Source organism: Lipophrys pholis (genome assembly GCF_963383615.2).
Source record: "Lipophrys pholis genome assembly, chromosome: 2".
In the NCBI taxonomy this organism is placed as follows: domain Eukaryota; kingdom Metazoa; phylum Chordata; class Actinopteri; order Blenniiformes; family Blenniidae; genus Lipophrys; species Lipophrys pholis.
The window spans coordinates 27526296-27538699 of record NC_137636.1 but is presented as its reverse complement, the minus strand read 5'-3'; the positions used below and the strand labels follow the sequence as shown (position 1 = coordinate 27538699).

General features: G+C 43.1%; 2 protein-coding genes across 6 annotated transcripts in view; one reads left to right on the top strand and one right to left on the bottom strand.

Moving 5' to 3' along the window:
- The window catches only part of LOC308126868 (transcription initiation factor TFIID subunit 4), a 108328-nt gene extending 106304 nt beyond the window's left edge, over positions 1–2024 (top strand). Inside the window, exon 15 of the mRNA XM_080491558.1 lies at positions 1150–2024. Coding sequence (XP_080347684.1) covers positions 1150–1323 — 174 coding nt within the window. The 3' untranslated portion in view covers positions 1324–2024. The remainder of the gene's footprint in view (positions 1–1149) is intronic.
- A 2087-nt stretch (positions 2025–4111) lies between these two features.
- The window catches only part of kctd15b (potassium channel tetramerization domain containing 15b), a gene marked incomplete at its 5' end in the record, with an annotated part of 32605 nt that continues 24312 nt past the window's right edge, over positions 4112–12404 (bottom strand). For all 5 annotated transcript variants that reach the window (XM_080458268.1, XM_080458270.1, XM_080458267.1 and 2 more), the window contains one exon: positions 4112–7688. In XM_080458268.1, coding sequence (XP_080314394.1) covers positions 7530–7688 — 159 coding nt within the window. In that variant the 3' untranslated portion in view covers positions 4112–7529. The remainder of the gene's footprint in view (positions 7689–12404) is intronic.

Below are 12404 nucleotides of genomic sequence, written 5' to 3'. Positions count from 1 at the left end.
CATCACCCTGTGATGGATGAAGTGGGTATAGAAGACAGATGGATGTAACGGATTATCTGAACCAAAGAAACAGAGGACAGATCATGGAAAGTTCTTTAGGAAACAATTGTGCCATAATTTTAATACATTTAAGAAAATTCAAACCTTTCCTGACCCAAAACCTTCCTTTGGGGGTCCCTTGTGTAGATTTATGACGAGGAACATTCAGCCATCTCAAACAAACGTGTGGTTAATGTGGGGTATATTTTTTTATTGGGCAAATATCTGAATGGAGAGATGGAAAAGTATTCACATGAACACCTTGTGCCACTGTGTGGTATGTAAGCCGTAATAATCCCAACAGTACATCAGGTTTTCTTTTAGTGCGATTCCACTTTTCAAGAGGAACACATCCATGTCTACTCAACAACCACATTAGAGAGTTTACCGGACCATCCCCGCATTTGGCATTACCGACAAATCACACCAATGAATGACTACGGCTAAAGTCCAGGCTTGTGAGCAAGTTCAGTTTCATTTTAATCCATTTGAATCCACAGGTGGTGTGAATGCAGATGATAGACAAGTAGAATAGAATAGAATAGGAAGCCCTTCAGTTCTGGAACAGAACAAGGTTATGATGACAGAGTATTTTCAGTCATTGAACATTTTTTATTACATTTTTTTATATCAACAAACATTGGAAGACTGTCCATCATGTTGACACATCTCAAGGTACGAATGACACTCGATGTCAGTCGAAATGAAAGACAGGCAACTTCTGGAGGCAGTAATTCTTCTTTAAAAGAGTCCCCAGAAGTGCCGGATCCACAAACATTTAAAATGTCATCAGTGCACATGATGTTGTCATTCTTAGTTACCGTAATATTTGTATATGTTGTTGTTGTGTTTGTGACATTGATGGAAAAGCTGTGAAAGCTTCTGTTCAACCTCTGCTTCACACTTTCACAGCTGGACACTCAAGGCAAATCCACATATACAAACAAAGAGAGCAGGTTGAATCAATTATACGTGAGAGAAATCCACTGTTTCGGTGAAGTTTGAAATCTTGAAGATTTCTTCACAGTTTGAATTTGTGACTGTCTTCCAGCTTTACTGTCCACTGAAGTTCCCGACAGTGAATAACGTCTTCCTCTCCGTTGTCTCCAGGTGTCCGGCAGCACGGCGGGCTCCCCGGCCAGCTCCTCCGCCCCGTCCACGTCGTCACGCCAATACACGCGGCAGCGCATCACTCGCGTCAACCTCAGGGACTTAATTTTTTACATGGAGCAGGAGAAAGAGACCGCCCACTCCCTCCTCCTTTACCGTGCCCTGCTCAAGTAGCCCCTGCTCTGCTCAGCGCTCACCTCAACGTACTCCTCCTCCTCCTCCTCTTCCTCCCTCTCCCTCTCCTTCCCAGCCACGTGCCTTCAGATCAGGTCTAATGTTTCAATTCCGTGTCTCCATATGTACTGTAGTGATGTTTGATGTAGCTTTTAATAAGAAGAAAGAGATCAGAGAGAGCGAGAGAGAAAAACGACAAAAATAAAAGTTGTTCGGTGTCTTCTCCATTTAGCGTCCCGGTGTGTAGTTAGACCGTTGGGTTTAAAGGCCATATCTTATTGTTTGTGTGGAAGTTGTCACTCGACCTGACCCAGAACTTGCTCCATGTGAACCGGGTTTTGCTATTTATTTGACTTTGTTGACAGAATATTCCTTGAACCACTCTTAACAGTAAGGATTCCCTTTAGTTAAGAGAATTGTATTCACACCTCGACACAGCCTGCAGTAAACTCCACGAGCTATTTGTTGAACATAGTTCAATGAATGTAGTGTAGCTGAACTTAATAAGCGAGACTTTACACATTTCTAGACGTCATTTCGACACTCAGATTCCAAATAACAGCATCATGTTGGATTTGCTCACCGTATGTGTAAATAGTTCTTTTGGAATTATTTTACGGCATGTATATTTTTAATCACATGTAAGCTTTGTAAGAAAAAGAATAATCCATGTGTCGATATTATAAAACCTGATGTTTTGTAAAACCATGTGTTTTGAAAGAGTCAGATTTATTCTGTAGAGTACTGTCATACGGCCGACTCCTCCTCACCCCACTGCAAAAGGTCATTGAGCAAACCCACAGTCCGCCCGACGTTACGTGTGGCCAGTTTCTGATCGGTCGCCACTCTCCAGCGATTCAGTATTTCTGTTTTGAATTTTTATTTTTTATTTTTTTTTATTTCTTAACAACACATAATGTGAAAGTTGTTTTTTGTTCTGTTTTCGTAAAGTTTCTCGTCCTCGTTAGAAGGTAAGTTTGAGGAGGATTGGTGCAGACTGACATTCCTTCATACTTCACTCTCAATGCATCGACACATTACTGATGTTTCCGAAACATCACATGAGCTGAAGAGGAGCCGCCTCCACCTTCGCCACACACGATGTGATTATGACTGAAAAGACAAATCCGTCTTGCCGCGTAGCACTTATACCGTGTTTTGTATTTGGACTTCAAAATGAGACATTGCAGCTATAATGTAAGGTTTCACTGTTGATGGAAGCGGTTATATGATTCCAGCCTAAAACTGATCTCCATTTGGTTTGGTGTCTCTTTGCATTACTGATTGAAAGAGCTACAGGACAAACACACCTGCTCTTTAAACGTCTTGCTTTTTTTTTTGCCTTGTTACTGTTATTTTTCACAAAATCCTGCTTGTATTATGTTATATTGTCCTTTATGTTTTTTTGTTTTTTTTTATATATATAAAACTAAATATCTTGGCCTCTATGCAGCTTTTCTTGTCATATTGAAATTTATTTAAATATGAGTGACATTTTAAAAACAATAGTTGTGCATTGTAAATTTTAACAGCACGTTTTTTAATATCTATTTTACTTGACAACTCAAAGCTGTCACTGTATTATAGTGAAGAAGAAAAAAAAACTCTTTTGAATAAATGGTATTGCCAATTTCTTTCAAACAACACTTATTTTTAATGATTAATATATTTCTTTATTTTCTTCTTTTATTCGGGATTGGCTTTTATGCTCAACACATTTTGGTAAATTTTTTCTCCAAATACTGCATTTTAATAACAAGCACAACAATACCTATTGTGGTCATTTCAGATGATTTTATTAATGATTTCTATGGTTTTATGGTGATTTCACAGGAGGACATTTCTACTACTACCACTACAGCTTTCTAGCCAAAACCGTAGGACAAATATTCCTGATGTAAACTGATGGGGTTAATAACATTTCAATGTAAGGATGATTTGTAAATATTGTTTACAAGACTATGTGTTTATTAGAACCACGTTATTTTTGGTAAACTCTTGTACATATCTTGAAAAATTCCTGTTTGTGTGAGAAAAAAATCAATACTTATGTATTTGTACCTATTTTGTAAAGGAATAAAAAAAAGAAGCTGTTTACTAAACTGAGCTGATGTCGTCAATTTCTATGTCTGTAGGTAGGAGTCTGAGTATAAATTAGAACGATATGTAAATTAGACTCTGAGATGACTCCATAGCTAAGCAATGTGTTGCCCCCCCCCCTTTTGCTTGTCTAAAGGAAGACGAAGCTACGTTACGTTCTTGCGAGACATTTTTACCAAAGTCAACCTCTAATTCTGCTTGCTTCATTTCCATTTCTAACGTTGCAAACTGAGTCAAGCGCTGCTGCTCAACTATATAAAGTCCCCCTAGGTTTCTGCTAATTAAGCAGAAGCATTTTTGAAACGACCAAACCGTTTAAGTGGGTGCAAAATATTGGGGTTTGGGAACATATTGGGTTTTTAGTTTTTTTTTTCTGCCTTTTTCCCCCTTCGTCTTCTTTCCTTTTCTAGATCTCGGCCTCTCCCTCAGTCCCTCTCGAGACTTTACACTGCCGATCCAGATTTAGCCCCGGAGACGACCTCTCCCCCTCGCTCTTTTACAGAAATGAATGTGCATGCTGTGGTGCAGTCGGCTGGTGAGATTTATCGGGTTTCATCGGTTCAGATCGGGGACAGAGTTCAACCCACCGCATACATCACCGGCACACGTACGAGTTTGTTTCAAGTCCCTGTCGTCTCGTTCCTTTCTAATAGAACCAAATGAAAGCACCCACGAGACACGGCAGTTATACAGTACATCCTTTTTATTATCGCAAATATGCAAGAAAAGTCAAATGGAGACACTGTAAATGAACACATGCCCTTTAATACCACAGTCTAATTGTTTTAAACACTTTAAATAATATACATTTGCACCTTATTATACCCTTTGAAATGTTTTAATCCATATGTACACAATGTAATGCTTTGAATTCTTTTCATTTTCTTCCATGAAGAGGACTGAGGGTGTCTCTTTAAAAATGTGAGGTGTCCCATTAAAACCCAAAGTCCTGATAATTCAATATACAATAACTGTACAAGTGACCTGCCTCGGAGGTGGAGTGATTGCCATGTGAGACTGGCTGAACACTGACCTGTACCTTCATCTGAAAGGGGGGCGACATGTTGAAACACGCCTGCAGTTTCCAGTCCTGTCAAGTTCGTCTAGCTCTGGAGTTAACCTGCCATTTGGACGCTGAGTCAGAACAGGGGACGTCTCAGGGTTCGGTCGTTGCAGCCACAGCAACACATTACCAGATTCTTACTGTTTGCAAGTGAGAATGGTCTTTTTTTAATTTTTTTTTTAAACCACAAAAGCTCTTGGAGGTTGTCGAAAGCTTATTATATGCTTTCAAAATGCCACAACAGATAGAAAAACATGCCCCCTGTGCCTCATCCCTGAAAAAAAAGTTCTTCTTGTAGCTGCAGGTTTCTGTGCACAAATCACCTCTGTCCCAAAGAAACGAGTTTCCACCACTCAAATCAAAGATCTGTGGATCGGCAGCAGAGCGAAGTGGCCCGGCTGCACAGCACGGTGTGTTCTGCTCCTGCTTTTGACTCATCAGTTTGGTCTTGGTGGCCGTGTGGTCCAGCAAGCAGTGGCATATGAGGGCGTTCGGGGAAAAGAAAAATGGGGTGTAGGGTAAGAGGGGAGGGGGGATATGGCACAGCAGCAGGGGGCGAAAACTTGAGTTTCTACTGGCACCACGGAGCTGGGAGCCTACGGGAAGGCGGAGGGGGGTGAGCAGCGCTGCGAAGATCCCAACATGCCTCGGCACATGAAAGGCCTGGTTGACCATTCCCTTTGAGGCGACTGGATGCAAAGGCGCAGGCCACTGGCAGGTCAGAACAAAGATAGTCTTGATTGTGAGGAGAGACCCCCTCTCCCTCCTTCCCTCTGGGAAAGAGGACGTCGGATTTGAAGTTACACTAATGCCACCGAACCAGTCTTTTGCCACTCATTGGCCTTGTTGAATCAACGGCGTCCCAACACAGCACATCCTCTATGAGGGCAACATGGTCAGAGCAACTACCAGCCCTTTCTTTTAATGGGCAACCCCAGTTTATCTCAAACTACTGCCAGCACCCAAAGATCAGAATGGGCTTCTTCTTCCTTTTTTTTTTGCCTCTCTCTGTCTTTTGCCATGGAAGAAACAGCATCAGTAAGTTACACACAAATATAAAGCGTGAAAACTTGGCCTTTCTTGTTTCTGTCTTTGATCCAGAAATGTTGAGAATAAGACCAAAAGAATGAGAGCGGGATAGAGTAAATGCCGCCCACTCGCCTCTTTGTGAAAAGCGGGCTGATCCTGGGAGTGCAGTTCACTTTGGGTTCTGCCATGTACACATGTGAGGAGGCCGTTGAAATAATCTTGGCTTAGAAGTGACAATATTGAAACAGAGACTTTGTCTCGCACACTCGGTCTGAAGGTACTGCGAGCAGCACTCAACAAAACTGTCAAAACTGGAAGCCTGGAGGATCAAATGTTGGTACCCTTCACACAGTTTTGAAGAATGCAATGCGTCTCCTTTTGTAATAAACTGCATAAAAGAACAAATCTGTATTTGTACAATCAACAAGATAAGCACCTTGTCTACTTTGGTACCTGCGACTGTTTGTTCAGTTGTAAGTTTTGGAATATTTGAATGGCACAGTCTGCTCAAATAGCTCGAGTTCACACAAGTGTTCAGAGGGAACAGGGCAGGGCGGCTCTGTAAGAAATGTGCAAAAAAAAACATTTAAAGTACATCTCTGGCTGATCACGAGACATACTGGTAAACGTCTCACCCCCCCCCCCCCCCCCCCCCCCCCCTCCACGCCCCATGACGTTGGTCCTCAAGTCTTTAACATTCTATCTCACCAAAACTGCAATTCACTAAGAGCTTGTGCAATTTTTCGACCTTGATTTAAGATTTACAAACGCTCTTAAAACTTGTGCTAAAACAATGGTTTTGTGCTCGCGTGACAGAATCCGATCATAGATATGTTTGTGATAAGCGGCAATTCTGGAGCACTTTTTTTTTATGTGTGCTACACATTTGACTATAAACAATGTTGAAACATCCAGGTTTTCTTCCATTCGCGTTTGAACAATGGAGGTTTTTTGTTTTTTTCAGGCTCTGAATGCATTGCCAGTCAGATCGCTTTAGCCACATAGCCTGCAGACATCTGAGTTACTGCAGCTACTGCCAAGAAACGCTCCCTCACAAGCTCTCAAAGCCTAATGAATACAATGTTCATACATCCTTCATATTGGAGAAAAGAAAAAAAAAAGAGACATTAAAAATAATCCTATTAATAATAATTGTTTACACCATGTCATGATAAGAACAGCAAAAGGAGCAAGAAGAACATACTTTCGAAACAACAATGAAAAACTGTAATAAACAATCAGTTTGGCAAACGATGCTGTGTCCGACATCTGTAGCCCGGCCTGTGGGGTGAGGGGTCGCGGGGTCGCGGGGAGGCAGTGGGGTTTGGTTTAGGGGCCATTTTTGGAAGTACTCACGGGATTCGATTATGTTCCCCTCTTGTCATCCTTGAACACATCCGGTCTGCCGACGCTTCCTTGTCCTACAGCAGGCCACACTTGTCACCAGGTCAGAGTAGTTGTTGGTCTCACACGCACAAAGAATTGAACCCCCCCTTGAGAGGGGCAGATAGGAGTGGATTACAGTTCAAGAAGGGGGCAGCTGTCTCCCTCTTAAAGGTTCAGGGAACCTTCTCATTCGGAGGTAAAGAGGGGAAAAGTCAATCAGCCTGTTTGCTCAAAGGGTGAGCTGTGAGCTGTGAGCTGTGAGCTGTGAGCTGCTGCTGCGTCCATTTGACGTTGATGCTTCCGTCAGAGTGCCAGATTCTTTGGGAGTAATTACTCATAATCAAAAACTTTTCTTGCTGATGTTTTTTTTTGTTTTTTTTTCCTTTGTTTGGTACTACATTCCCCTTAGAGTTCTGCAGAGCCGGCGAACACACAAGCCTCCGCTAATACTTCGGTATGTCGATGGTGGTTGTGGTCCTGTTTCGGCAGGAAGGTGGGGGAGGACGGTGAGGGTAGGAAGGGGTGGGGGTGGGGGTGGGGGTGGGGGTGGGGGGGGGGGGGGGGGGGGTTTGGAGTGAGAAGGTATAGGGAGTATAAAGGAGTGGAGGGTTTCGACAGTTCCTCAGCTCTAGTCCAGGGGTTCCTGTTTTATCCTGATGGGTGTGTTGATGGAGAGACTCCGCCGGTCCTCGCGACACAAGACATACTCGCTGAACTGGGATGAGTCCACGCCGCCTCCGCATGACGCCGCCACGCTGAACCCTTTCAGGAAAAGACGCTCCAGAACCTGTAGAGAGGGCAGAGGAAGAAAAGGCGTTCAAGTCTGCCACGGGCAAGATGTTTACGAGTAGGCAAACCTATGAGATAGCATCACCCTGATTCCCCTGGAAAAAAATAAAATAATAATGGTGTTTAGATTGTTGTAAAAAACAGACTTTACTGAAACTGTGACAAAAGTTTATCTAATATTCACCCTTCAACACTAGTTTTATCATTTTTGAAGCCTAAATACAATCGCCAGAGGGAAAAAGCTTAAGTAAGGCTAAAAACACAATACATGAGCGGTCATGAGGTCAACATTGCCACCAGAACTGATAACTGATTCACTTATACAGAAGTCTTTCCTCTCAGTGAGACCTTACAAATACTTGAAACTGATGAAGCTACAAGATGGAAAGTTTATGGTAAAACAGTTTTGCAAGAATGTAGATATGTAAAATTAAAAAGGCTACAACATCGCCGACAACCTCTGGAGACTCACATAGACATCGGTTAGCGACTATCTTTTGAGAGCATGTGAAACCTTCAATTATAACAACGGGGATATTTAATCTGTATAACCTATATAATCTGGCTGTTGTGCTAATTTGAGTTTTTTTTTTTTTTACATCTTATTAAAAAACAACAATCTTAAGTTCCCTGACGGTGACCAGCTTATTAGCATGTGACATTTGGTAATGATTCTGATGATACAGACGTCAACAGTCTCGCTTTAGCTTTAGATTTTAGCCTTTCCTTTGAGTGTGGGAGTTAAAAGTTGCGTTTTTACTCGATCAGACCACAACCAGTCGCCTTTTCTCCATTATCAGCCTCACAATGGTCCCTAACAAAATTCAGTGATGTTTCATTACCAGAAATTTAAAGTGTACATTTTCAGCTATGGCCCATGTATGGGGTATGGGGAGATATCGCTTTCTGATTTCAATCCATCCATCTGCCCACGCAACATCAACCTCAGATCTTCATGCAGTCACAACATGCACCATGTGTCATTAACCCTCCAACCTTCCTCCAATCACACACACGCAGTGATGGAATAAAACCAGAGGGCACTCCCGACATCACACCACTTCTGCAATATTCATGCCGCTTGTGCTGGATTGGCTACTGAACTGAGGGCATGAGCTCAAAGGGATGAGGGGAGCGGAGTGTGAGTGAGGTGTGTTAAGGGGCCGGAGTGGAGCTCAGTGTGGTGATTACTGGAGCTCCTAATTTGAGTAATGAGGCCGGGGTGAGAGGAGAAGTGAGGTCTGTGAGCCAAACAGAGGGTGAGAGAGGGAGAGAGAGGGAGAGAGAGGGAGAGAGAGGGAGACGTGCTGGGAATGGGGATGATGGGGAGGACAAAGTGTTGGAAGCTGCAAGGAAGAAGAAGAGAGGTCGGGATACGGGGAGTGCATGTTCGCCCTCCAGTCTGGGGCATTGATACACACTCGTCCAAACAGCTCAGACACAAACACGTGAACTCCAACAACACTGCTGTAATCCATGTGGGGTATTTTAAATTTTTTTTGGAGAGGGTATAAATCCAAATCCCAGTGAGAGGAGCGCCGTGTATTTACTTATTCCCCCTTTGCTTTTAATGGAGTGTGCAGCGCATGGAAATGAAAGGTCTCGCCAAGGGCGAACCCTTTCTGCCAGACACAGAGCTGGAGAAGTTCGCGCAAAACAGCTCGGCTTCTTCAGACGATCACACACACACACAAAGACACACACACTCACAAACATGCTGACACAGACACTCATGGCAGATGACCTTTGTAATTATTTGTTTTGTGGCCCCCAATTGAAGGTCTAAAGTGGGGTCTCAAAGGGCTTTTGGCTCTGTCAACTGGAAATTAATTGAACACAAAAAAGATAAGCCCAGATAAATCCCTCAATAAACACAAGGAGCCATCATGATACAAACTGATGAATGCAGATCATAAGAAATGCATTCAGACTTGTTGAGCAGATCAGAAACCCCCACCTCGCCACCACCCGTGTCCTGATTAAAACCCAAATGAGGAGCGGCGTGATGCTTGTAAGCAGTAAGGACCACTTACAAAAGTTGCCCCCACCCCCTACTGCCCCCCCCCCCCCCCCCCCTTTCGTCCTCTGGCCATACAACAACGACAAACTCTGTAATTTGTGAGACAGAAGGGGCGGCAGACAGCTGATGGTGAGGATGGCTAATTAAGAGACCTGCCCAAGCATCAAACACTCCCAAATCCATGACAGACGACGGAGGAGCCTAACGATTATGGAAATGATATTACATAGCCTTCTTTGATCATTGCATCACATTGCATTTTTTCCCCCATCATCTCTTAACGCATGTGGGACTCTGTCATGTTCAGCAATGAATTTGGTCACAGAGGAGAATGGCCTGATCAATAAAGATAGTCTGAAAACACTTTTATCATTAATGCATGGCATCACAAAAGACTTAAGGATATTATTATAGATAGTTGTAACTGACTCAAGGATACTGTAATGACTCCAAGAGGCAGCGAAAAAACTTTACATTCAGTTTGACACCGTGAATTACTGCCACGGGGGAATAAACACCACACTGAATAATTAAAATGTATCCAAGCAAAAGGTTTCAATGTCCACAGGACAACGTCCTGAAATCAATCCCTGCTGACAACAGAAAGTAATGCACCCTCTTAAAAAGCTAAAACATGTCTGCTCGCTTGCTCGCTTCGGAGCTACACACTCGTGACCGCAGGCTTGCGGATCCCGGCTTATGTTGAACTTATGCAGATTTCTCCGCATACTTTCCCGTCTAAGTTGGGCAAAACCATAACAAAAAAATGGAGTAACGGTGAGTTGCATGTGAACTCTCTGATTGGTAGAGGTCTTGTTGACTTCCATGACGACTCCCACGAAATGGAGTTAAAGCTCATTAGCAATCTTTGGCTTTTTTCCCCCCTCTAAATATTCACAACTTTTAGCTCCAAGACTTTTCTTCAGCAAACATGTCATTATTTTTATAATATTTCTCAACACAAGAAAATCAAAAAATCAACATTATGTAGGATATGACAGCACTTAAGCAAAGTTTGTGAGTTCCACCCTGAACTTTATTACTCTGTCTCTCCTCCGTACCCTGTGAGATTGAAGCCGAATAAAAGCGCCTCCTCGCCCTCTTCATGCATTTGATAAGTAATAAACCATTCTCACAGTTGCAGGGTTGACTTGGCTGCACAGGGATCTTCCCTTCAAACACCCCCCCGCGCGCACCGCTCGGCATTTTAACCAGAGCTGCCACTCAATCAAGGGTCGCCATGGGGATGAGGAGAGGATACGTCAGCCTCTAACCTCCCAGCGTCGTGGCAAAGATGGCGAGGCGAGGAATCAAAGTGGATGATGAGTCTCAGGGCTGGAAACCGGAGCACGATGCAATATTGATGGCCACCAGAGTGTGCAGATACACTCGCAACACCCTCTCAGGAGGAGCTGCAAGACTCTTGCTCCTGGTGGCATAGGGTTCGAAGCTGATTGACACACACACACGGTGTGAGGCGTGCGATGGGCGCTACACACAGGGGGTCGCTTTTGTTTAACTATGCACAGTCGTTAATATGTGACGAGGAGGATTAACTGCAGTCTCTGCATCGCATCCTCCGCTTAGCGCGAGCATCTGGCATAAAAGAGCCGTGAAGCTCCAACTCTTTCTAATTCTCAAAGCCATCTGCCGGCTTTTGTTTTTTAGGAGTCACAATTGACAAGAACACTTTGACAGTGCGACTTGTCCTTATAGCTTTCGAAAGAAAGTCACTATGTTGCTGTAAAGTGACTGGAAGCATTGCGATCCACACTGGATTTGAGTTCAGGTGCCTCTTTCGGGGGGTCACCTGAACACTGAACACTTAACTCCGCCGTTGTAAACACACCAGACAGGGAACAGGGATGTTCTGGGTTAGGTCAGGCCTCGCAGGGCCTGTAAGAAGTTCAGACCAAACCGAACACATCTAAGCACATCAGACCACATGACTCACTCCGTAGCCTTTTCTCGTTCATTTGCGGTCAGTTGGTTCTGCCATTATGACACCCAGGCCGTGTGGTAAAATAAAAGAATCTACTCATTTACGGTGCCAGTGCACTTGTATTTAGGAAATTCTTAAAAGTGCCACCTCACACATGAATTTAAAATTCACACTTATAGATTTAAGGAGAGTTTATGAGACTGTTCAAATCACTGTGACTCAAATGACTCTTCTTTTTTATAGTTTATAATAAGCTTTGGTAATATATCAGCAAATATATTCACAAAAAAAAAAATGGTGGGAATGTGTGCGCAGTTGCCTTTGATAAAAGCAAAACCAGCATGAGTGACATGAACTTGTTGTTCTTACACAGTCGTTTACAGGCCTGACAGCAACACATGCTGGCATCCTCTTTTTCCTGGCAATGGGACAATATAAAAACACTTCCTGCATATGATCCAACAGCATGGCTCTGCAGGAAGCTGCTTACCTGAGCTACCTGTGCTCCAAAAGTGTCATCAGCATAAATCATTTGATAATTCATAGAAAATAAACTAGACAGAAAGGTCTAAAGAGCAGCAACAACATTATTTATAAGAGTGGATCTTTAGTCAATCGGTGTGGCCATCATCAAGTCTGATTAAAAAATATCTTGTTACAATATGAATAATTTATCCGTATTTTTTTAATATGTAGAAATATGCCACTCATGTATTGATCACATGATAGAGTGAACACAGTCATGTTCCTAT